We start from the raw sequence: 27,050 nt of genomic DNA on the forward strand, positions 1-27,050 counted from the left end.
AAGGAAAGAAAGCTCTGGGTTTTCCACATTGTACCTCACTCACTGCAGCTTCTTAGAAACCACTTTTTGGATGAAGGAGTAGTTCTATCTAATGGAACTTCAGTAATGAAGAAGTTAATTGAGAGTATTTTAGACAGTCAGGAAGGTGAACTGATTATAACACACCACTTATCATAAGCTCACATCTATGCCACAGGTAGAGTGTGACAACATGTTAGGATGGCTGCTCATTTATTTTGATACTGCATGGCTAAAGTTCTGATGTATGTTCTAGACAAGGAATGTGAAAGTATTTTCTTTGAATTAGTCACTGATGTGTTTGATATTTTGAATACTAGAGTTCCTTTGTGCATAGTACACTTCTACATAGTGGGTTCACTCTTCCAAGCCAAGAGAACAGTTTAAGGTTTCAAGATGTTTGCCATGATATGCACTTTGGAAACAGAGAGGGTTTGTTGCTGTTTCAAAAGGGGTTTATCATCTCTATCACATCACTTCTAGGACTGTTTTATATTTCTAAGCCTATATTATATGTACATATTTTGTCATTTTTAATACATATTTATCTGAACCCTAGTGATTAGGCTGATTGGTCGATCTCATGATTAGACTGATTGCTTGTCCTCTCTTCATTAGTTATTGTTGGTTATAGATCAACTGTTTACTCTTTTAAAAGTAGACTTTGTCTTTTCATTGTTTATAGTTTGTGTGTCCAATAATTTGTAAAAGGTTATAACAGAATGCTAGAAACTTTTCCATTCTCTCTTTTCTCTCCTTTAGCTAGTACTCCGTAATATTGGGCACTATTCCATTCTCTAATGCTGCATTTCAGTTCTCATGACAGTTTGATTTTCATGCTGTTTCATGCGTTTCATTAATTACTCCACTTCCCTGTAAATACCCACAATCTCCCGTTAGTGATATTGGTATGTTAAAATGTATAATTTTTGTAGGTTTGATTTACATTTTGATACTGTGTGGTGGTCCTACTTTAATAGAATTTGTAGACATGAATTTGTTTTCCTTATACATCTTTCCAGAAGAAAATTAATAAAAACTGACTTTGTAAGGACCACATGCAACCAAAAATTAAATTTATTATGTTTTCTAAACGATAAAAAAATTGCATAGGATTTGGCAGTCATACACAATTCCAAAATTTCATGTGGTCAGGGACTAATCAGTTGCAGAGTAAAAATATATACAGAGTTACAAAAAGCAAACTTGTAAGGCAAGTAATCAGAAATGTGGGTCAAGAAAGCTTATTTACCTACAGAGAGATTGCATATGAGATTAAATTAAGTGATAAATTCAACATCTTAGAAAGTGAATATTATACAGATGTTGTTGAAAAGAACAAGTGTTTATCAAGAGGTATGTAGGCTAACAGCAAGATTTACCACAGATATGAACAAGGCAAAAGAAATGAAACTCTGAAATGGGATGAGACAATTATTAGAGAGCAGGAAAGAATTTAATCCAAATTCTAACAGAATCATTGTAGAATTTGCTGCAAATTAAAGATATTTTTTTAGAAATATCTTTGAAACAGAGTGAGAAGTACACTGAAATTTTGATAAAAGTAGCAACTGAAAAAAAAGAGAGAGAAAACAATGTCATTCTGGAACCAACACAGTAGTGCTTGAGTAGGTGTATAAAGCTATTCGAGATCTACATCTGTATCTATACTCTGTAAACAACTGTGAGGTGCATGGCAGAGAGTACGTCCCATTGTATCACTTATTAGGGTCTCTTCCTGTTCTATTCACATATAGGGTGTGGGAAGAATTATTATTTGAATGCCTCTGTGCATGGAGTAATTATTCTAATCTTATCCTCACGATCCTTATGCAAGCGATACATAGGGGGTTGTACTATATTTCTAGAGTAATTATTTGAAGCTAGTTCTTGAAACTTTGTTAACAGACTTTCTGGGGTTAGTTTACATCTACCTTCAAGAGTCACCCAGCTCAGTTGCTTCAGTATCTTGGTGACAGTCTCCCATAGATTAAACAAACCTGTGACCATTCACACTGTCCTTCTCCACCTACATTCAATATCTGCTGTAAGTCCTATCTGGTACAGGGCCCACACACTTGAGCAGTATTCTAAAACGAATCACACTAGTGGTTTGTAAGCAAACTCTTTTGTAGAATGATTGCATTCTCCCTGTATTCTACCAATAAACTGAAGTCTACCACCTGCCTTATTCACAACTGCCCCTTTGTGATCATTCCATTTCATATCCCTACAAAGTGTTATACCCAGGTATTTGTATGAGATGGCCAATTCCTACAATGACTCATTGATTTTATAGTCATAGGATACAATGTTTTTTTTTCGTTTTGTGAAATCCAAAAATTTACATTTCTGGAATTTAGATTAAGTTTCCCATCTGTGCACCACGTTGAAATCTTATCAAGATCTGACTGAATATTTATGCAGCTTCTCTTAGATAATGCTTCATTATATATAATTGCTTTATCTGCAAAAAGCCTTATTTTACTATTAATATTGTCTGAAAGGTCAATAACATACAGCATGAACAGCAAGAGCCCTGACACACTTCCCTTGACACACCCAAAGTTACTTGTACATCTGATGACGACCTTCTATCCAAGATAACATGCTGCACCCTCCCTACCTTAAAGTCTTCAACCTAGTCACAAATTTCACTTGATACCCCATGTGATCATACTTTTGTCAATAAGTGTAGGTTTGGTGCTGAGTCAAATGGTTTTTGGAAATGAAGAAATACAGTGTCTACATGATTGTCTTGATCCAAAGCTTTCATTATGTGATGTGAGAAAAGTGCAAGTTGGGTTTCACACAATCAGTGTTTTCGAAACCTATTGGTTGGCATTGAAGAGGTCGTTCTGTTCTAGATACTTCATTATGTTTGAGCTCAGAATATGTTATAAGATTCTACATCAAATCAATATCAAGGAAATTGGACAGTTTTTTTTGTGGATGACTTTTACTATCGTTCTTCCCATGAGTGTGGTCTGTGCCTTTTTCCAAGACACGGGCGCAGTTTTTTGGGGCATCTACAATGGATTATAGTTAACACAGGGGCTTACTCAGCCACAAATTCTGTATAGAATCTGACAGGAATTTCATCAGGCCTGGAATTTTGTTCAGTTTTAACGATTTCAGCTGTTTCTCAACACCACTGACTCAAATACTTATTTCATTTATTTTTTTAGTGGTGCGAAGGTTAAATTGGGGAAATTCTCATGGATTTTCCTTTGTAAAGGAATATTTGAAAATGGAGTTAAGCATTTCAGCTTTTACTTTGCTACCCTCAATTTCAGTTCCTGTCTCATTCACTATGGAGTGAGACAGGTACCCAACTCCCCTTCCCCTGGAGCATTTCAGATAGGATGTCAAAAATTTTTTTAAAATCAATTTTTCAAAAATATGTTAATTTTGTAACACAAATCTTTCTTAAGACATATAAAGCATATATATTAGAGGAAATGTAAGACATGTTATTTGGTCTTACATGTGCCAAAGTGCAATGACATGACTCTTCATTCAGCAGTGTTCTATTGAACGTCACTGTATTTTGCTCTGTGGAATTCAAACATGTATATTTTGTAATGGGAGCCATCAAACCTACATTCAGGATAGTGGAATTTAAAATGTCCTATGGTGTCTCTCCTGCTCACAGTTACCTAGTCTGCCATCCTACCCCTCTTTAAAAAAAATAAATAAAAAAAACCTCTCGATTAATACTGAGTGGGATTATTTGTGGCCAGGAGACTAAGAACTCTTCAGAAAATTTGCGCTCTTTATTGTCTATTAGCTAATAACTTTCTGTTTTGTGTGACATAAAACTAAAATAGGAAACATAAAGCAATTGAAGACAAGAGACATTCAAGACAGTACTCATTTCTCCAATCCTTGCACGCCAGCATTTTTTTCTCTCTAATCTTGCTTCAGCTTTACATGGCCTGCTTCCCTTTCTGTGAAATAATCTATTACATCTTCAAAGTTTGTCAAACCTTTTGCTACATGATAAATCAAAATGTTGTCTAATGCTGAAACAGCTGTTAACATGAATAGTTCTCAAGACTGGTGTGGTTTCTTCATTCAGTTATGTCTGTTTTGTCACTGTTTGCTAGACAAAACAAAGTAGGCCTTTCTAATACTGCAGCAATTGTAACACACGTCAAATAAGCGTGACTGTTTTGGCACAAATGGGCATTTTTATCTACCTCATTTACATAAGTAACACACCAGAATATAATTCACAAAGTACAAATAGCAAATGCCTATGAGCCCTACTACAGGCAAAAAGTTTTGTGTTAGGAAATAGTTCCACATTTCATTCATATGCTCCAGTTCCTCAAGTATGAGATCGAGAAGTATTAGTAGTACAAAATGTTTATATAAATTTGGAATTGTCATCTTCTTCCATATAATTTGTGTGATGTCCTTGTTTCTTCTGTAGTGTAGTGATTTGGAAATTTTCTGTCAAAACTTCACTTACTTATATACACTCAGAGAATAATGTGTGCTCTTTCTTTCCTGTTATTCCTGTTAGTCGATCATTTCTACTGGTAGTCTGAATCTAAGGATTTCACTGATAATTATGACAACACTTATCATTCACACACAAAATCAACCACTTAAAGAAACAGCTATTGGAATTCACCCCTTTGGATTTATTCAGCTCAGCCCATATAGACCCATCCCCTTTTGTCTGTGGGAAAGTTTTTTATTTCTTGACACAACGGGGCTTCCTCTGGCAGAGACATCACATACACTGCTCATGCATTCAAAAATAAACTTAAGAGTCATTCAGAAATCAACTTAGAATGTGTTCAAAACTGTTAAAAAACCAACAAGGATGCATTTCAAAACAATACGAAGAATCGATAGACCAAAGTGCGCTCAATGCTGGGTGATTTGTGAAACAATTTTACTTTTTTTTCTTTGAGAATGTGATTTTGACACCTCCTGAAATTGCTGCCAGGGGCAGATACCCTGGTTTGCCCCCCCCCCAGACTGAGGCCTGCCACTACCAGCTTTTACACACAACCAGAATTTCTTTGCGTTCTGTGAAAGATCACTTAACAATATTCTACTAAGGTATTCTTGAAGGCATCACACATTGTTCTCTTGACAGCCAAATGTGTTTCATTCAGCACCTCTCTATTTATAACCCTATGCCTTGTTTTACACCTATTATGCAGTAATCTCTGTTCCTTTAGAACTTTCTTTACAGTGACTGTTCACCATGAAGGTTCCCTCCCATTATGAACTGTTCTGTTATGTACCTACTCATCCAGTGCATGATCCCTAAACTTGGGCTTTTAAACTTGGGCTATAGTTCCTCTATATGCTACTGTCCTGTGCTAAAAAGTTTCAAGTTCCTCGTTGAGATATGACACTACTGATCTTTTATCTAGTTTACTGAACATATACATCTTTCTGTTTGTTTTAGTTATCCTTTGTATTTTTGTAATCATTGTTGTAACAGTTGCAATGAGATCACTGTTAACAGTTTTGATGTGGTCACCCTCAAAGAGGTCAGGCCTATTTGTTGCCATTAGATCTAGATGTGCAAAAAGGGAAAGTGTTTGGAGATGATGCTGTTTGACTGTAGACAGTTTAAGTTGAAGGAAAAGTAATACAAAATAAACTGTGAAAATTATGTATAGAATGTTGCAGAGAAAGACAATTTCCTAAAACAGGAATACTGCTTTAATGGTTCTGTATCACATAAAAGAAGACAGACAATACATAAGATAACTGCAGACCAAACAGACTCTCCTCTGTAATGAACAAGGTGTTCATAAATCAAGTAGAATAAAAAATTAATGTCAACTAAGCAGAGAAATAAGTTGATATGACACAAGATGCCTTTTGCAAGACATGGAAGAAATTACAGAACAGAGATGATCTTGGTTGCAAATTTTTGAGCATGCATTTTCCGGTGGGGAAATTGCAGGACTCTCAGGACTCCCCTTGATAGGTCATGGATGTACAACACAAAGGAAACAGCTACTCAGACAGCAGAATACTTGTGGAGTGCAGATGGGGGATTTTAGGCTAGGCAGTAGATTGAGGATGAAAATGCACCAGCTGATATGCAGATAGGAATATCAGAAAATGTTCAGATTAAAGTCACCTTGCCTGTCAGTATTTTATAAGTACGTCATTGAAGTATTCATAACAAGGTTACAGAATTTACGGCTCTCCAGGAATGTTCTGGCACTTAAATTATTCTTGCGACTGAGAGCTGGTTGAAACACCAAGTAGAAAGCTCTTAGGTATTTTTTGAATCATGGAACATATATTGGAAGGACAGATGCCATGGGAGGGATGGTGTTTTGCAGTTGACAAAAATATATAGTCTCTATTGATGCTGACATTGAGTGTGATGGTGAAGTTATCTGGCCATGTATAACCGGTCTAGGTGAAACCAGGTTAACTGCTGGATTTTTTACCTACCACTCGATTTTGCTGTGACAGTTCTAGAGTCATTCAAAGAAACTCTGTAGTCAGTGGCACACAAGTACCCAGATCGAGCAATACTAGTTAGAGGTGACTGTAACCTACCAGGCATAGACTGAGCCATCTATGTATTCTTTGTGAAGTATACAGACAGTCTTGTGAAGTACTTCAGATCATGTTTATGGAAAATTGCCTTGAGCAGCTAGTTCGGCATCCCACACACTGGAAATATCTTAGACCTTTTGGTTATGAACATGCCAGATCTTATCGGTGGCATCAGAAAAAAGATCATGATGTAATAAAGGGAGCGAAAGGCTGTTTACAACTTGTACAGAAACCAGATGGCAGTTATAAAAGTCGAGGGGCATGAAAGGGAAGCAGTGGTAGGGAAGAGAGTGAGACAGGGTTGTAGCCTATCCCTGATGTTATTCAATCTGTAAATTGAGCAAGCAATAAAGGAAACAAAAGAAAAATTCAGAGTAGGAATTAAAATCCATGGAGAAGAAATAAAAACTTTGAGGTTCACCGATGACATTGTAATTCTGTCAGAGATAGCAAAGGACCTGGAAGAGCAGCAGAACGGAATGGACAGTGTCTTGAAAGGATGATATAAGATGAACATCAGCGAATGCAAAATGAGGATAATGGTATGTAGTCAAATTAAATTGGGTGATGCTGAGGGAATTAGATTAGGAAATTAGACACTTAAAGTAGTAAATTAGTTTTGCTATTTGGGAATCAAAATAACTGATGATGGTGGAAATAGAGAGGATATAAAATGTAGATTGGCAAAGGCAAAAGGAAAGTGCTTCTGAAGAAGAGAAATTTGTTAACATCGAGTATGGATTTAAGTGTCAGGAAGTCGTTTCTGAAAGTATTTGTATGGAGTGTAGCCATATATGGAAGTGAAACATGGACGATAAATAGTTTGGACAAAAAGAGAATAGAAGCTTTCAAAACGAGGTGCTACAGGAGAATGCTGAAGATTAGATAGGTAGATCACATAACTGAATAGAATTGGGAAGAAGAGAATTTTGTGGCACAACTTGACTAGAAGAAGGGATCACTTAGTAGGACATATTCTGAGGCATCAAGGGATCAACAATTTAGTATTGGAGGGCAGCGTGGAGGGTAAAAAGCATAGAGGGAGACCAAGAGATGAATACACTAAACAGATTCAGAAGGATGTAGGTCGCAGTAGGTATTGGGAGATGAAGAAACTTGCACAGGATAGGGTAGCATGGAGAGCTATATCAAATCAGTCTCTGGACTGAAGACCACAAGAACAAACATAGTGACTATGTTTGTGAAAGTTAATAAATCAGATAAGAAAGCTAGCAAAGTATTTCTGCTAGAAAGAGCAGAATCACAATTTTTAGCATCTCACTTAGACAATGAACTGATGTAATTTAGTTCCCGTATGATGGACATAGCAGTATTATGGGCAAAGTTTAAACATACTGTGAATTGTGCTTTGGAGAAGAATGTGCTTTGTAAGCATATTAAAGCAGAAAAGACCCACCATGGTTTAACAACAAAATTTGGAAAATGCTGAGGAAGTAAAGGCTGTTGCACTCATGGTTTGAAAGAGAATGCTCAAATGACAACAGGCAAAGTTTTGCAGAGATTTATGTCTGTGAAAAGATCTATGTCTGAAGCAAACACCAACTATCACCATCATAACTTAGCGAAGGATCTTCCTGAGAACATGAAAAAATTCTGGTCCTATGTAAAGTCGCTAAATGAATAAGGCTTCCGTACAGTCACTCACTGACCAGCCTGGTGTGGTAACAGAAGATAACAAAACTACAGCTGAAGTTTTAAATTTTGTATTTAAGGAATTGTTCACTCATTTGACCACCACACAGAGTCTCGTATGGGTGTCATAATAGTAAGCATCCCTGGCACAGAGAAACAACCAAGAGAGTTGAAAGCAAATAAATTGCCAGGTCTGGATGGGATCCCAGTCTGGAATTCCATTTCAGTTTTACAAAGAGTACCCTGTGGCATTAGCCCCTTACTTAGCTTGCATTTACTGCATGTCTCTCACACAACACAAAGTTCCTAGCTGCTGGAAAAGGTCCAGGTGACTCGTGTACATAAGGAGGATAAAATAAGAGACCAGCAAAATTATGGATCAATATCCTTAACATCAATTTTCTGGAGAATTCTTGAACTTATTCTGAGTTTGAATATGGTAAATTTCCTTGAGACCAAAAAACTTATTTCCATGAATCAGCACAGTTGTAGACAGTATTGCTGGTGTGAAACTCAGATAGTCCTTTTCTCACATGATACACTGTGAACCATGAACGAAGGACAACAGGCAGATTCCAAATTTGCAGATTTCTGAAAAGCATTTTGACATGGTGAACCAGTGCAGACTGTTAACACAGGTACAAACATATGGAATAGATTCCCAGATATCTGAGTGCCTCGAAGACTTCTCAAGCAATAGAATCCAGTATGTTGTCCTCAACAGTGAGTGTCCATCAGAGACAAGGATATTGTCAGGAGTAACCCAGGGAAGTGTGATAGGATCACTATTGTTTTCTATAAATATAAAGGATCTGGCAGATAGGGTGGGCAGCAGACTGCCATTGTTCTTGATCTCTGCTCAAGTGTTTGGTATCTGCACAAAGCTGAATTACAGGAAGACATCAAAACAACTCAGAGAAGACCATTAGGTTTGTTAACGGTAAGCTCAAACAACATGCAATTATTATGGAGATGCTTTGGGAACTCATTTGGGAATCCTCTGAGGGAAGGTGACTTTTTTCAAGGAACACTACAGAGAAAATTTAGAGAACTGGCATTTGAAACTGACTTCAGAACAATTCTTTTGCCACCAACATACATTTCATGTAAGGAATACAGAGATAAGATACAAAAAATGGGGCTCATATGAAGGCATATGGATTGTCGATTTTCCCTTGGTCTATTTGCAAGTTGAACAGGAAAGGAAATAACTAGTAGTCATACAAGGTACTCTCTGCCACACACTGTATGGAGGTTTGCGGAGTACATATGTAAATATAGATGTAGAATGAGTCATACACAGAGAGTTCACATCACCAGCACCATTTTCACTTTTAGATTGTTAATATGGGGGAAAATAAAAAGGATACAGGCTAATGAAAAGTTCATGTACCACTATTGTTTTCCTAATGGTATATAGTGTATTGTTTGACTTTATTGCTGGCAAATTTCAACAATGAATGGAAGAACTTAACAGACTAAGATCAAAATTATGCCTGAAAAGCAGTTACAACCATACTGAGTTAATGTATGAGCAACACAATGAAATGAAAATAGCACAGATTTACAGTGAACTGACAAAACAGGCTGATGATTCTTTTTTATTTATGGCTGGATGGACAGTAAAAGAAATAAACATAAAAGTAAAAACAGGCCAGAGTGCTCTTGGAAAACTAAGTGTTTTTCCAAACTAGTCTTCTAGTGCATCTGAAACAAAGTTTACAGTCAATGTGTATTACCAGTTTTGAAGTACGGTGCTAAAACATGAGTGTTTAATGTAAAATCTATTCAGAAACTGCTCAGCAAGCAGTGTGGGATCAACTGACTTCTCTTGGCTGGAGTTCATAATCATGTAGAACTTTTAAAAAGAAATTATATTTGGCATTGACTGTAAAAGTTTTTTTATTTTCACAACTAGAGTTTCAGCTTGCAGGGCATTATAAAGTGGTGTACTGCAGATGACTGTGCATGAGCACACTGTCAAACATTAAAATCTTTCCACTTATTTACATCATTGTTGTATCTTACACTTAGAAGGCTCAGACACAATGATAACATGTGCAGATATGATGATGACGACATGTGAAAATGTCAGAAGACTTTAAGTCTTGGGATGTACTGAAGCTCAGTCATCTTCAGTATACCACTTGGTAATGGCCTTAAGGCCAAAATTGCAGTTGCGAAAATCAAAACTTTGTACGGTCAATGGCAAATATAATGTCTTTTAAAAAGTAGATTTATGTAAGGAGTTACTGAGAGATACAGGAAAAAAACAAACAAACAGAACCGGTGATAGACTAGAATGGAAGATGTAATTATGACTATAATGACAATGAAATGGTTCCTGGGTTCGATTCCCGGCAGGGTCAGGGATTTTCTCTGCCTCGTGATGATTGGGTGTTGTGTGTTGTCCTTAGGTTAGTTAGGTTTAAGTAGTTCTAAGTTCTAGGGGACTGATGACCATAGATATTAAGTACCATAGTGCTCAGAGCCATTTGAACCATTTTTGACAATGAAATGGAGGTGGCTGGAACATATAACTAGAAAAATAGTTTGTAAATGGGACAAGGCTACCTTTGCTGAATCCCAAGAGTTAAGAAATGAGTGACTTCCTGACCCAACAGAAGGTAGGCAGACATTAGAAAAAATGGAGAAATGTGGAGAAGAGCTTTATCCAGCAGTGAAAGGCAAGTGGTTGATGATGATTGATGATGCTTGATAAGAAAAATTCGGGAACTCAGTTGTTCAGTTTACTTTGTGCCTCTCTTCCCTATTTAAACTGATTTCAAAATTTGCTACACCATTTATAATAATGCAGTCATCATCCTACAATTACCTCCCCAATATACTAAAATGCCTTACTTTAGCCTTTTCATTTGGGTCTTCCGCTTCCTCAGTTTCAATTCTTTCATTTTCCTTATTAATGCACAGAATGTGTGTTTTATTCAGATCCCTGCATTTCTGCATTAGTTGTCATAAATGGCTTTTTGAAGTTTTGCAATCTTGAGTTTTAATTCCATTTTCTTATAATTATACATCAAAGAGGTTTACATATGCATACAACTGTTAATTTGACAAAGTTCAACAAATATTAATTTTTTGAAAAAAAAAAAGAAACTTTAAGTCTTGAAAGTTTTAATATGGATCCAGATTACACAAAGCTTAAGTGCTGGCTGTGAATAAGCCTATAATACATTGCTCTATTTAAATTACAGGTACTACAACAAAGTTGCTCAAAATAAATTCTGTTGTGCTTGTGTATTGCAGGTTACATTCATTGGATTTCATCTATATTAGTGTACTATATAAGATTTAACAGTACTGCTATTTGTACATCAGCATCAGTTTTTATTATAGCTATTCCTTGGTATTAAATTAGAGTCCTATTTTCCTGGATTTTCCTGGTTCATAATGTGTTGATCCAGGGTGTCAGACACCCATCTCCTCACACTCTAATTTGTCTTAGAGCCAAAGAACAGAATAACATGTAGGAATGTATCTGAAATAGTATTAACATTCCTATTATCATTCCTATCTGACATTCTCATTTATCATATTATTTTTCTTGTAGAAGTGGTTAGGACTTTAACTGTATTTCCTTATAAGCTTTTTTTATTGAATTGTTCACAAACCTCTATGATTATGATATTTTCTTGTTACCTTTGCAACACGAATCATTTATCATCACATTAACAGCCAAAGTAATAATGATAGTTGACTCTATCAACAAGTTGTGCAATTGCTATTGGACTTTGTCGTGGGTATGTTTCAAAATGTTTAGGATTTTCTCAGTATTCTGCTTTACACTCAGGAGCATCATGTTGAAGACTTTTACAGTAGACCATAGAGCTGTATTCTGAACATTGGAGATGTGTGCAAAATTTTGAGATAGAATTATTTCCTGTTTAATAGCTTTATTATATTTTTTAGTACTTCACCATTTTTATTCCCCCCCCCCCCCCCTTTTGTTCATAGTCTTTTGTTCCCCTTCCTTATGTATGATTTTTCAAATATCTGCTCTGCCACTTCCATATGCTAATATGTATAAATTTAATTTGTTGCTACCATTTCAGGGTTGATTTCCCAGATACTTCATAAATCCATAAAATCTGTTAACTAGCAAATTGTGTTCATTCTATTGTTATTAAAAGTATGTTACGCCTTCCATTATTTGCATTCCTCCCAGAACTTTCCAGTATTGTATTAACACAGTTCTCTGCTACTCCTATCTAATACTCACCATAAATATGATTATACTTATCATACTCTCCTTGTATCTGTTTAAGGATGTGTTTCCCACATTTTCTTTTCACTTTCTCATTTCTTTACCTCATAAATATTTCTTATGTTTGGCAAATAATTAGTATTTCTTGCAGACCAGTTATGTGCCACACAATTACACTTAAATAATTGATGTTGTAATATGTTAATACTTATCATTTTGTTCTGATTTTTCCTTCTTCAAGTTTATCATGATTATGCTGCTCTCAGCACACTGTTCGCCTTGAAAATCAAAGCAGCTTTCCTCATTGCTGCATTTATAATTGGCATAGCATGGTTCTACAAGGCATATGGTTTTGGATACAAATGCCATTATGGATATAATCATCATGATCGTTTAGGTGTGCATCGTGCACCTTATCAGACTGGCAGAGAAATGGATACAAGTTTCATTCAAGATATTGCTAACAGGTGATTTACATTATTTCTAGAACAACAGACAGTTTTAGAGGAAATATATAAACATTATTTTTTCTTTGGTTTACAAATTCAATTTATTTTTTCGGAAAGTATCTTTCAATACTGTGTTAAGAGCTTTTTACTGCTTTGTGTGTTACAAGAGTCACAATAATAGTTAAGTATAATTTTTAGTTTTATGAAGTTGGTTTCTTGTATTTTCTTATGTCAGATATTAAATTTCTAGATCTGTAGTACACTATGTATTCATTATTTTTGACAGCAGTATTGGATGTTCTCACAGTGTTGTCACACTGTCATACAAAGACTTTACAGAACTGCTGACAAATAGCACTATTTGTTAAAGACATAAACACCTTATTCATGTCTTCAAAGTCACTCATACTATACATTTTTCAAACCAGTAAGTTAACTGACATGCAAAGGTTTCATTGCTAATAGTTAAAGCTGTAATCGTATAAAGCTTACATTATAAATTATGAGACAGGATTGGTGGCCAGTGCATACCTTCAGTACATGAAATATTTAGTTCTGGTGACATGTAAAAGCAAAAGTAGCTTTCAGAACTATTAATTCCTTCCTAGGTAAGTGGAAAAGTATGGTTCGTGGAAGGTTGAAAAGGGAAAGCATGTCACTTAAATGATATTGTTGGTGTAGTCTCCAGTGTAAAGACTGGATTCATGCAGCTTTCTATGCTAATCTATTTAGTTAAAGTCTCTTGATTTCTGTATAACTGCTACAACCTACATCCATTTGAATCTGTTTACTGTACTCATGACTCAACCTTCTTGTACAATATGTGAAAAATTTAAATAGTTTATACAATTAAGGCCAAAATAAGAAATGTGTACATTCGATTTATCTGTGTGTGTCCGTATAATCAAGGCCAAAAGTATGAAATGTGTGCGTGTAAAATTTATTTGTGAAATGTTGTTCCCATATGTTAGAGTTATATCGCTATATACTGAAAACCATACAACAGCTTTTTCTGTTAAACTTTTTTGCAAATTATTTGACTTGTCCTATATCATTATGTACCCCTGTACAGTGTATGATTCACAGTACCAATATATATACAATACAATTTTTACCCTCACACATCCCTCTCCTACCAAATTGAGCATTCCTTGATGCCTCAGGGTGTGCCCTATAAACTGATTCCTTCTATTTAGTCAAGTTGCCCCAAACATTTTTTTTCTCCCCAATTCAGTAAATTTCTTTAGTTGTTTGTTCTACCCATCTAATCTTTAGCTTTCTTCTATAACATCACAGTTCAAAAGTTTCGAGATCTTGTCTGAACTTCTCATCGTCCACATTTCATTTCTGTGCAAGGCTACATTCCAGATAAATACCTACAGAAAAGACTTCCTAACACTTAAATTTATATTAGGTACTAACAGATTCCTATTTTCAGAAATTCTTTTCTTGCTGTTGGCAGTCTGCATTTTATATGCTCTGTACTTCAACCATCCTCAGTTATTTTGTTCCCCAAACACCTAAGCTAATCTGATATTTTAGTGTCTCACTTCTCAATGTAATTCCCTCAACATTGTATGATTTAATTTAGTTACATTCAATGAGCCTTGTTGTTCATTTTATAATCTCTTTCCAAGACACTATTGATTCCACTCAACTGCTCTTCCAAGTCTCTTGCTACCTCTGGATGAAATACAGTGTCATTGGCAATCTGTTTTTATTTCTTCTCCTTGAACTTCAAATCCTTTTCCAAATTTCTCCTTGGTTTCTTTACTGCTCAATCAGTGTACAGATTGAATAACATTGGAGTCAGCTACAACCCTGTCTCAATCCCACTTTCACTATGGCTTCCCTTCCAAATCTATTGACACTTGTGACTGTAGTTTGGTTTCTGTACATGCTGTAAATAAGTTTTCACTCCCTGTATTTTATCTCTACTACCTTCCAAATTCCAGAGAGTATATTTCAGTAAACATTGTCAAAAGCTTCCTCTAAAAGTATAAATGCTGTCAATGTAGGTTTGCCTTTCCTCAACTTGCTGACATATGGTCAATATTGCCTCACATGTTCGTACAGTTCTCTGGGACACAGATTGATCTTTCCGGAGTCACTTTTGACCAGGGTAAATACACTCCAAGATAAAAAAAAGATGCACCATGAAGTATTATGCAAATTGGTAACAAATTGATATACATAGAAATATCAAGGGAAAATACAAAATTGTAAACTTTGGCAGCTGACAGATAAATGTATGACACTGCAGCACAATTTCACCTCATGACTGTTAAGGATAGTAAACAGGGGACATGTTGATACCAGGGTATAAAATACTTGTGCATTTCATTCCATGTACTCAGTTGGACAGTAACTATGCCTCGCAGATAGGTGCCTGAACAGTACATGCAGATGTCGGCAATTGAGAGAGGATGTGTAGTTGGGCTGAAAAAGCCAATTGAAGTAGTCAGTGAATTGATCAATATTTGAATAGGACTATTGCTACTGTTTGATGATGTTGATAGGAACCATGGCTGAACACGGTGTCAAGAAGAAAGCGGTTAACCTAGAGAGACAACAGGACGAGAGAACTGAGAGACTGTCACATAGGCACTCGGAGCCCCAGATCCACCATTATAATTAATATGACATGCAACTGGTGCTTCAGTAACCACAAGGACAATTAATAGGCATCTCACAAAAAAGGGGCTGAGCTCATAGCACCCCTTGTGCTGGCTATCTTCATGCTCTGTAAACCAACAAGCTGATTTATATCGGTATTGTAATCTCTTTGACTGAAGTGGTATTGTCTTCAGTGATGAGACCTACTTTGACTTGAGCCCTGATGATCAGTGAGGACAAGCCTGGAGGCATGCTGGACTGTGGTAGGATACCAATCTGAGCCAGTATTGATGGTCTGAGTTGCCATTTCATTTCCTAGCAGGTCCCCTTTGGTTGTTATCCACGGCACTCTTCCAGCACAGCAGTATGTCAATGATATTCTATGCCCTGTTTTGCTGTCCTTCATGGAAAGCTGTCCTGGGCTTACACTTTAGCAAGATAATGCCCACCCACACAGGGTGAGAGTTTTTTCTACTGCTTATATTCATGCTTTCCAAACTCTACCTTGGCCAGTAAGGTCACCAATCTCTCCCCTATTGAGAATGTTTGGAGCATTATGGCAAGGACCCTCCAACCAGCTCGGGATTTTGGTGATCTGAGATGACAGTTGAGCAGAATTTGGCATGGTATCCCTCAGGCAATCACCTAACAACTTTGTCAATCAAAGTCAAGCCAAATAACTGCTTGCGTAAGGGCCAGAGGTGGACCAACATGTGTTATTGATTTGTTCAGTTTGTGAAGCTCTCTCTCTCTCAAATAAATCATCCAATTTTTCTGAAATTCTAATAACTTGCTTGTGTGTACATGTACATCACATCTACCACTTTCTGTCCCATATTACGTTCTTCGCGAAGTCTGAGGGTATTTCCCCCTGACTCTCACAACTTGCACACCAGATGGAACAGTTTTGTCATAGCTGGGTCTCCGCACTGCCAAATTCTTAACTCAGTATTTTATCTCCCATCTCATCTTCACCTACTTCCTCCTCTCTTTCTATAATATTGTCCTGAAATTTGTTTCCTTTATATAAACCCTTCAAATATTCCACCTTTCAGATTTTCTTCTTTGTTTGATACTGTCTTCCTATCTCAGCTCTTGGTGGTTATGCAACTGCTTCTCTTTTCTCCATAGATCTCTTTAATTTTACTGTAGGTGGTATTTATGTCCCCTCACTGGTTATGCAAGCTCCTCCAGCCTTGCATTTGTTCTCTAGCATTTCCTGTTTAGCCATTTTACATCTTCTGCCAGTCTCATTTTTCAGACGTCTGGATTCCCTTTAGCTTGCTTCATATGCTACATTTTTATATTTTCACAGTTCATTAATTACAAATATATTCAATAGATCCTGTTATCCAAGGATTTCTACTAGGTATTGTCTTTTTACTGATGTGATCCTCTGCTACCTTCATTTCTTCGTCCCTCATAGCTACTTATTCCTCTTCTATTGTATTCCTTTCCACTGTTTCAGATCATTGTTGCCTAATGCACCCTCTTAAAATTTAAACACCTGTTTCTTTCAGTTTATCCAAGTCCCATTTCCTTAAAATGCTTCCTTTTTGCAGTTTCTTCGATCTTAGTCTGAATAATTACAAACAGCCTAGAGGTATCTAAATAGGCACTACCATTAAAGAAACACAATCTGTAAAATTACATGTGTATATCAGATGAAGTAATTAGGTGTTTAGCATCAATAAATAGCTATGTTGCCTATCATGCAATCATAGCCCATACACATACACATAAGTCTTGAGATTTTATACTGACTCAGAGTTGACATTTTTTTCTATATGGTTGTGAATGAATCTTTTTACTCACTTTTTAATTCTATGACAAACTTTACTTTCTTGTATCATCTTACTTAACTGAATCCAGTACAGGTTGCAAAGAATTTTACTCGATTGTTTTAAAGATTTAGAAGATCAGACCATAAGTAACTACTAACTCATAAATGTAACATATTACGCATAAATAGATGCATGCAAAGACTCATTATTGTGTGACTTCATTATTGTTAAACAATCATTGGAAAACTACCAAATTATTAGACAGAATTGCTAGCCAGTGATTTCCGACAAATTACCTAGTTTTCAGAACTAATGGCCTACTGGAATCACACAATGCAGTCACATCCATTTAATTTCTAAATGTGTGCCTATAAACTGATTTAAAATGGAAAAAAACTACATAAAGCTAATCACATGAAAGGCGGATGCCAGACTGAATTCATTGGAGTAGTCTACTCACAAAGGCAGTACCTTTTAACACCGCCCCCCTCCCCTCCACCCCACCCCACCACCACCATTTGACCAAATATTGTTTGTGTTTGTCAGTCTGGAGTCCCCACCAGATATGATTCATAGAGGAACTAGAGCAGATCCAAAGCAGAGCAGCATGTTTCATCACAGGTTAATCTAATTAAGTGTGAAAGAGGCACAGAGATGTTTCATCCAACTCCAATGTCAGATGCTACACAGGAGGCATCATGCACAACAATATGGTTTACTGTTAAAATCTCAAGAGCATACATTCCTAAAAGAGTCAGCCAATATATTAATTTCTCCTACATATGTCTTGCTTAAAGACCACGAAGGGAAAAATCAGAGATTTTTGAGCCCGTACTAAGACTTACCAACAACATTTCTTCCAGCGGGCTTTCCACAACTGGAACAGGAAATGAAAAAGTGACTGTGGTACAAAAAGCACCCTCTGACAGGTGCCATAAGGTGCCTTGTGGGATATAGACATTAGCATATGTCAGTAATTAAGTAGAATGGCATCATGACAGAGAGATCATCTGCCTTTTTGCTGTAATCTGCTGCTGCAGATTAGTAGACACATGGTCAATATCTGCCAATGGTTCTCACCAGCTTGGCAAATTAAGTTTGCATAGTACATGTGTATATAAGAAAAAAAGTACATTTATATAAGAAAAAAAGTAATTCCATATGACACAGTAAATAAGTTACTCCTTTTTTAAGTTATTGGTTTTGCCCAGTGACATAAATGAAACTTGTTTTCTGGAATGAGTCATTTTAAATATTTAGCTGCTGCCTGCCACTATGGAAGGCATCCACTGTATGAGAGTTATGAAGAAAATAAATTGTACATCAAAACACTGTATAATAAATGGAGTAAGCATATTATGTAACTGAAACTGGTTCAAGCAGAAATTGATAAAGAAAATAGAAGTAAAGAGAAGTTTAAGAATTGAAAGCTATTGCAGACACAATAGTCAAAAACTGTAATTAAGTGTTTGGGGATGAAACCACAGAAAGACTTCGAAATTGATTGCAAATAAAATAAACAATAAACACGTCAGAGGAAACAGAGAATGAAAATAACCTGTGTGTTTCAAAACCAAACTCAAATAATTCAGCAAGGCCTCTCTGATAAATAATTGATTATAGCCTAATAAAAAGTTGGTGTGTATATAGACGTGAGTCATTGCATAATGTGTTTTCTTTTTTTAGGATTGATATTACAGATCTGGCATTCAACATTATGAATATTGATAATACAGCATGCAGAAAGAAGTTTGTCTGCAGTGTTACAGAGCTTACTGATAAGCAACCTCTTCTACAAAATGTTATAAGTTATTTCAGGTAATGTTACCATGGTAGTTTCCAGATAAATATTTTTCTGATTCATTTATTATTTGGATACAAGTAGCTGCAATGTCATTCAGTTCACAATCACAAAAGAGGCAAAAAGTACATTTCTGATGCCAAATAGTGATACCTTGGTGTCAACTTTGTTTCAATACCACCCATCTGGCAAATTACTTATTACATTTAGTGGGCTACCTCACTGTTTCTTGGCTTTCACATATGAACTTCTTTCTATTGTTTCTGTCTTTTAAGTTTTGGTACATATACATTGCATTTAGGAATTCATGACACACACCATGAGTTGCATCTTTCTCCAATTCTAAACATTCATTTCATGGTGCAGAGAACAGTTCCCTACAGCTATGACTAGGCTACTATTAAATGACTTTTGTTAGATCTGATTTTTATTCTATATTTTTAATGTTCTTTCTCTGAAATATAACAAGTATTAGAAAGGCTAAGAAATAATGTGTCTTATTTATGTCATCATCTAGAAACCCATACTTCATCTTAAAGCTTGGTAGTGGTTGTACCATTCAGATACCGATAATGTTCTTTATACCTAATTGAGGGCTTTTTATTATTTTAATAACTTTTGCTGCCCCAAGATCAGATACCTGCAAAATCAGTTATTGCTCTTCATCAGTCAGTTTATTACAACCATTCACTTCAAAGTAATCACTGTGCAGAATGCAGATATCACCTAGATGAATGGGTGTAGTTTATCACACTAATGAATGACTGATAAGTATCTGGTGTTATGATGCTTAAATGTGTTTCTCAAGTGCTGAGCATACATTGCATTGGTCCTATGGAACAAACATGACAATTGAGATATGTGCCCAGTTTCATAACTTCTATTTGTATCATGGCACAGTGGAACATGATAACGATCAGTTTCATGTCAGATTTTCACAGTGATTAGTTTTTAATTCATAATACTCTCTCATAACACTATGCACGAATTGGAAAATTCATAACAGGACCACACAACATAGTTCAGACCTAAAAGAAGTGTTGCTTGTAAAACAAAAAAAAATGATCATTTGTTTTTGGAAGTTAACAAAATTTTCCATTTTACATACGACTTTAATAAATGATCATATTTGTGTGGTCTACCATACATCTTAAATGGTGATGACACTTGCTCATGAAGTGATGTACACAGCTACACTATTATGAGTAAAATGCAAGAGCTGGTCATTATAATGCGGCTCTTCTTTCTGAAGAATAGTATAAAATTCCTTTTACCGTAATTTAGTAATTTCAAGCATCAGTCTTCATGAGAATTCAGTCTGTTTTAGATTCCAATGGTGTCCCTGTACCTTAATATACAGGGTGTTACAAAAAGGTACAGCCAAAGTTTCAGGAAACATTCCTCACACACAAATAAAGAAAAGATGTTATGTGGACATGTGTCCGGAAACGCTTAATTTCCATGTTAGAGCTCATTTTAGTTTCATCAGTATGTGCTGTACTTCCTCGATTCACCGCCAGTTGGCCCAATTGAAGGAAGGTAATGTTGACTTCGGTGCTTGTGTTGACATGCAACTCATTGCTCTACAGTACTAGCATTAAGCACATCAGTACGTAGCATCAACAGATTAGTGTTCATCACGAACGTAGTTTTGCAGTCAGTGACATGTTTACAAATGCGGAGTTGGCAGATGCCCATTTGATGTATGGATTAGCACGGGGCAATAGCTGTGGCGCGGTACGTTTGTATCGAGACAGATTTCCAGAACAAAGGTGTCCCGACAGGAAGACGTTCAAAGCAATTGATCGGCATCTTAGGGAGCACGGAACATTCCAGCCTATGACTCGTGACTGGGGAAGACCTAGAACGATGAGGACACCTGCAATGGAAGAGGCAATTCTTCATGCAGTTGGCGATAACCCTAATGTCAGCGTCGGAGAATTTGCTGCTGTAAAAGGTAACGTTGACCACATCACTGTATGGAGAATGCTATGGGAGAACCAGTTGTTCCCGTACCATGTACGGCATGTGCAGGCACTATCAGCAGCTGATTGGCCCCCACGCGTACACTTCTGCGAATGGTTCATCCAACAATGTGTCAATCCTCATTTCAGTGCAAATGTTCTCTTTACAGATGAGGCTTCATTCCAACTTGATCAAATTGTAAATTTTCACAATCAACATGTGTGGGCCGACAAGAATCTGCACGCAATTGTGCAATCACGTCACCAACACTGATTTTCTGTGAACGTTTGGCCTGGCACTGTTGGTGATGTCTTGATTACGCCCCATGTTCTTCCACCTACGCTCAATAGAGCATGTTGTCATGATTTCATATGGGATACTCTACCTGTGCTGCTAGAACATGTGCCTTTACAAGTATGACACAACATGTGGTTCATGCACGATGGAGCGCCTGGACATTTCAGTCGAAGTGTTTGTACACTTCTCAACAACAGATTCGGTGACCGATGGATTGGTAGAGGCGGCCCAATTCCATGGCCTCCACACTCTCCTGACCTCAACCCTCTTGACTTTCATTTATGGGAGCATTTGAAAGCTCTTGTTTACGCAACCCCAGTACCAAATGTAGAGACTCTTCGTGCTTGTATTGTGGATGGCTGTGATGCAATACACCATTCTCCAGGGCTGCATCAGCACATCAGGGATTCCGTGCGACGGGGGGTTGATGCATGTATCCTCGCTAACGGAGGACATTTTGAACATTTCTTGTAACAAAGTGTTTGAAGTCACGCTGGTACGTTCTGTTGCTGTGTGTTTCCATTCTATGATTTTTGTGATTTGAAGAGAAGTAATGAAATGAGCTCTAACATGGAAAGTAAGCGTTTCCGGACACATGTCCACATAACATATTTTCTTTCTTTGTGTGTGAGGAATGTTTCCTGAAAGTTTGTCCGTACCTTTTTGTAACACCCTGTATGGGTGTTCTTATTGTTTTGGGTGGTGCTTGTCTTTGCCCCTTAAATCTAATGAATGTTCAGTTTTTTGTATGGCTCACATATCTGTCATTATTTTTCCACTATTATTTCTGTAAACAGCAAGGAGCCTGTAAAATGGCTGCATTTTAAATTTGTATTGCACATATTTTATATAATAAAACAAGTGAATATTCTAATATTTGCAGGGGAAATCTGGAACAATATGGAAATACAAGCCATGTTACAAATTCAACCAGAGATTGCAATGCCATGTTCCCCAGCTGCTCACAGAACTTCTTTCAGCTACAGCAAACTGCAGGAACTGATACAATAATTATGTTGCCAAGCAATACCTGAGAAGCAAAAAGGCAGAGATACTGAATATAATATTCACACTTCTTTACAGAGGATAAAAATCCACAATGTTGTACAATAAGCTAGTCATAGCACAAATTGATTAAATGATGTTTATTTATTTATTTCTGTCTTGGAGTGTGTCCTATTTAATTCTGAAAAAAAACCACAATTCCTTTAAGTATTTCTCTTTTCTGGATGAAGGAACCACTGGTTCCAAATGCTTAGCATTCATATGATGTTTTTACTAATTGCCCACTCCAGGAAGACACTCAGCATGGTGATTGACAGATAAAAGAAAACTGATAAGTCACAAACTGTGAATTACTGGATTGTTTCGGTTACTACCAACCTCAGCCAAGCATACAACACAATGTGTTCTGACATTGTTGTCACCATTATGTTTTGCATATTGTGTGATATTAACTCCATGTGCTATAACTGATTTCATATAAGAAAGCAGACTACTTGCTAAACTCAGTGCTGCCTGTTACTGAAGCCAGGCTAGGCTGGCAGTGAGGGAGGAATGTTAGGCTTTTAAGTACCTTTGATTTGTAGCAATTAAGCTTGCTCCATCAGGCACCACATCATGTGCCTTCTAGCAGTGGAAGAACAGTGAGCGTGCCTTTATCTTCTGCTAGTTGGTAGACAGATACATTCCCATTTGTAACTGATATTAGTGTATGTGATTTTTTAAAATTTTTACATACCCTATTGTGTCTTTGATGTGCTTGATAATCAGTAAAGAATAATACTGAAACTTCCTGGCAGATAAAAATTATGTGCCGGACCAAGACTCGCCTCGGGAGCTATGCCTTTTGCGGGCAGGTGCTCTACCGACTGAGCTATCCAAGCACAACTCATGACAGCTTTAATTTTGGCAGTGCCTCATCTCCTAGCTTCTCAGAAGCTCTCCTGAGATACTTGCAAGACTGGCACTTCTGGAAAAAAGGATATTGTAGAGACATGACTTAGCCATAGCCTGGGGTTTCCAGAACACTCTGTAGCCGAGTGTGCACTGATATGAAACTTCCTGGCAGATTAAAACTGTGTGCCAGACTGAGACTCAAACTTAGGACCTTTGCCTTTCATGGGCAAATGCTCTACTGACTGAGCTATCCAAGCATAACTCATGACCGGCCTTCACGGCTTTAATTCCGCCAGTGCCTCGTCTCCTATCTTTCAAACTTCCTGGAAGCTTCTGCAAAACTTGCAAGACTAGCACTCCTGGAAGAAAGGATATTGGGGACATGACTTAGCCACAGTCTGGAGGGGGGGGGGGGGGCGGGGAAGGGGGGTGTTTCCAGAATGAAATTTTCACTGTGCAGCAGATTTTATGCTGGTATGAAACTTCTGAGTTCGCATCTCGGTCCGGCACACAGTTTTAATCTGCCAGGAAGTTTCATACCAGTGTGCATTCTGCTGCAGAGTGAAAATTTAATTCTGAAAAAATAATACATCTGCTTGGATAATAAAATATGTGTGATTGTGTATACTCCGGTTTTCACAAATTATGAAGAAATCACAGACAGCAACTACTTGGTGAAATTTTAAAAAAATCATACAAAAGTTGAGAAGGTCATTACCACACAAATTTTAGAAAAAACTTACACATGAAAGAAACCAAGAGAATACCAGTGTCCTTGTGTCGGCTGTACTTGGTGTTCAATTGTATGTTCTCTGACTTAGTTAAACTATATCAAGGCATTACAAAAAAAGAGATACTGTGGCAAAAAACAATTTGGGGAACTGCAGATTAGTGCAGATATTTAGGTGCGGCAGGTGGTTATAAGTTTGTCCTGTTGTACAAAGACTGTCCTAATAATTTCTAATTAAAGATTCATCCTCCATCTTAGTTCACCCAGGCTGGACAAGACCTATGACAGATAATGATGATCTATATTTTGTGTTAAGCACTGGAAGGAACAGTACAGCAGAGCCAAAAATTATGCCCACTGCCTACCATAAGACTGAATGCTGCCTGGTGCTATTGGGCGCATGACCTTGTTCATGGAGCAGAGATGCCTAGGAATCATTCCGAAGACAACACAGCCTGTAAATGAGGAACACCATTGACATAAGCAACTCTGATAAAGTGTAAATTTTTATTGCATAGCAACTAGGAACAGATATCTCAGAAATAGTGAAGCTGGTTGTCTGCTTGCAAACATGTTATTGTTGTTAGCATATGTGGAAAATTCTTGAGATGTGGTTAACCCACAAGTAGGTAATAAGGTGTTGTATGTCCATGCCGCTTCACAGATGTCAGAGGCTTGGCTGCTCTGTAAAGTAGAATAGGTAATGATCTGTGGCTGATACGATGACAGAGTACACTGCTGGTGCAGATATGAGTGTTTTAGAGTACATTGTTCAGTGCACACTACTGAATATGGGGCTCCATTGCAGGTGACCTCTGTGTGTTACCATACTGGCCAGACATCAGCATCAAATATGACTGCATAATGTATGGAATCATTGAAATTGGACATAGTATCAATGGAAAGGTGTCAACTGATCAGATCAATTACACTTCCTGTTACACAATGTCAGTAGTAATTCAGTATTAATGTATTGATATGCTGTCATCCAGGTGAACAGCTGCTCAAAAGATGCATTACACTTGAGGTTCCATAGGACCTCTGGTAATAATCAAAAGGCACCGTGACAGCTGGGGATTACATGAAAATTATTGCGGACCACCTGAATACATCCAAGCTTGATGTTTTCCTCAACAGCAATGGCATCTTCTTTCTGGATAATGTCCATTTCAGAAGGCCAGTATTGTGCTACAGAAGTTTGAAAAGTGTGGTTTGGAATTCACATTGATGTTTTGCCTCTCAGATTCATCTTATCTGAATCTGATGGAACACATGTGGAACATTATTGATCATCAGCTACACATCTACAAACCATTGCACATAATTATGTGACCTGTGCATGGACATCCATTTCCACAGACATACAGAAACATGTCAATGACTTAATGGTTCTATGCCATGGAGAATCACTGCTGTATTGCTTTCCATAGGTGCACCATTGTTATATTAAGCAATTGATCATAATGTTTTGGCTCATCAGTTTATATTTCATTGTACTGGCACCACCAGTGAGCATACTCTCAAAAAGAAAAGAAAAAAAGGGGGGGTGAGAGTGTGAGGGGGCTGTTGCACATTTTAAAAATAGTGCAAATGGACTGTTATTCATTTACAGTACTAGTCGTCCGTAAAACTATATAGCAAGCACTAAGGAGAGTTACAGATTATTTATGCTGATAGATGAAAACAAAGTTTTGATGTATAATCCTTTCATATGACTTTCTTGTAAAATTCCTTTCAAAACATTTGTAATATTACTCCTAATTTTGTGTGTTCTTTGGACAAGCATGTTCACAGACTATTTGTGGTGTACATTTATTCATCAAGGAAGTATCAAATTATGAAGGAGCTGTAAGATGATCACAAAATCTATGCCAGAAATCACAGTAAAATAAATATATTGATAAAGTTGTGAACCAACGTACTGTAGAATAAGTAAATTTAAATGTTAATAGCATCTGTGAGCAATGACACTGAATCAAAAAATTGTTGTATTTCATAATGGAATACTGCCTGTGAAACTGCTGCACTGCTCTGGGCAGTGGAAATTTGAGTTCTTATGGAAACTTACAGACTGTTGTTCTTCCCACACACCATTCATGAATGGAACAAGAACAAGAGATGGTGCTGCCTGAAGCATTCTTCAGATTAACAGGTAAGCGTCTTGCAGTAGTGACAACAGTCCAATGAGCATATTATGCAATAAAAGAGATTTGATGTATTGCAAATGCTTTACACCCTGATCACAATCCGTGCCACTACAAAACTATCAGAGGTTAGTTTCCTGATTATTGATGCATTCAACAAGAATCATGATGTAAGATAAGACAAAGACCTGAACCAATGTACCTAAGGTTCCAAAGGACGTAAGTACACACACAGTGGTTAGCAGTGAATTTGACTGAGCTTGCACAAGTTAAAGGTTACAAGAAAAAATTTCACATATATTCTCAGGATTTGATGTTTTCCATAAAAGTATTTTGTTTGTAATTAATAGGTCTGAATATGAGGTGTAATCTGATAAAGGAAAATCCATATTACATGTACCTGTTCATTGCCAATAAAATTATTGAACTTCATCAAAAGAATGTGTGCCCATTTCGAAGGTCACACAGTATACTAACAGTAAGTTTAATAAGCTACTTTCAAGAGAATATTAAACTCTAAAGGGGGCGCGAAGGGTGGGGGGCAGGAAAATTGTAGGAATACTTCACTTCCAAAGATTTTGGCATAAAAAAATCATATGCAAAAATCTGTAATTCCCTAGAGAATCCATAATGATTAGTATTAGCTGCATCATATCCATTTCTCAGACACACAAAGCACCTTGTCAGAAAATCTGAAGAAAACTGTTTTAGAAAAGTGCTGAAATATACAAGAAACCCAACTGCAACAGAGAGACAGACATGTATTATAATGTGTTCCAGACACAACACAGTGACTTTTGTTCCCAGAATAAGGAAAATGTATTGTACGGGAGATGATCATTATGGCGAGCTAATCGCGACCCTCCCCCCTTTTCAAATACTGGGGGATGGATGAGATATGATTTCTGACCCCCTTC

At 36.9% G+C, this 27,050-nt stretch overlaps 1 protein-coding gene across 1 annotated transcript in view; it reads left to right on the plus strand.

The window, feature by feature from the left end:
• Window positions 1-22,516, plus strand: part of LOC126351614 (uncharacterized) — a 57,908-nt gene extending 35,392 nt beyond the window's left edge. The window contains exons 3-5 of the mRNA XM_050002620.1: window positions 12,690-12,915; window positions 18,984-19,115; window positions 22,244-22,516. Coding sequence (XP_049858577.1) covers window positions 12,690-12,915; window positions 18,984-19,115; window positions 22,244-22,394 — 509 coding nt within the window. The 3' untranslated portion in view covers window positions 22,395-22,516. The remainder of the gene's footprint in view (window positions 1-12,689; window positions 12,916-18,983; window positions 19,116-22,243) is intronic.
• The last annotated feature ends 4,534 nt before the right edge of the window (window positions 22,517-27,050 follow it).

This window comes from Schistocerca gregaria, chromosome 1, assembly GCF_023897955.1.
Source record: "Schistocerca gregaria isolate iqSchGreg1 chromosome 1, iqSchGreg1.2, whole genome shotgun sequence".
NCBI classification, from domain to species: domain Eukaryota; kingdom Metazoa; phylum Arthropoda; class Insecta; order Orthoptera; family Acrididae; genus Schistocerca; species Schistocerca gregaria.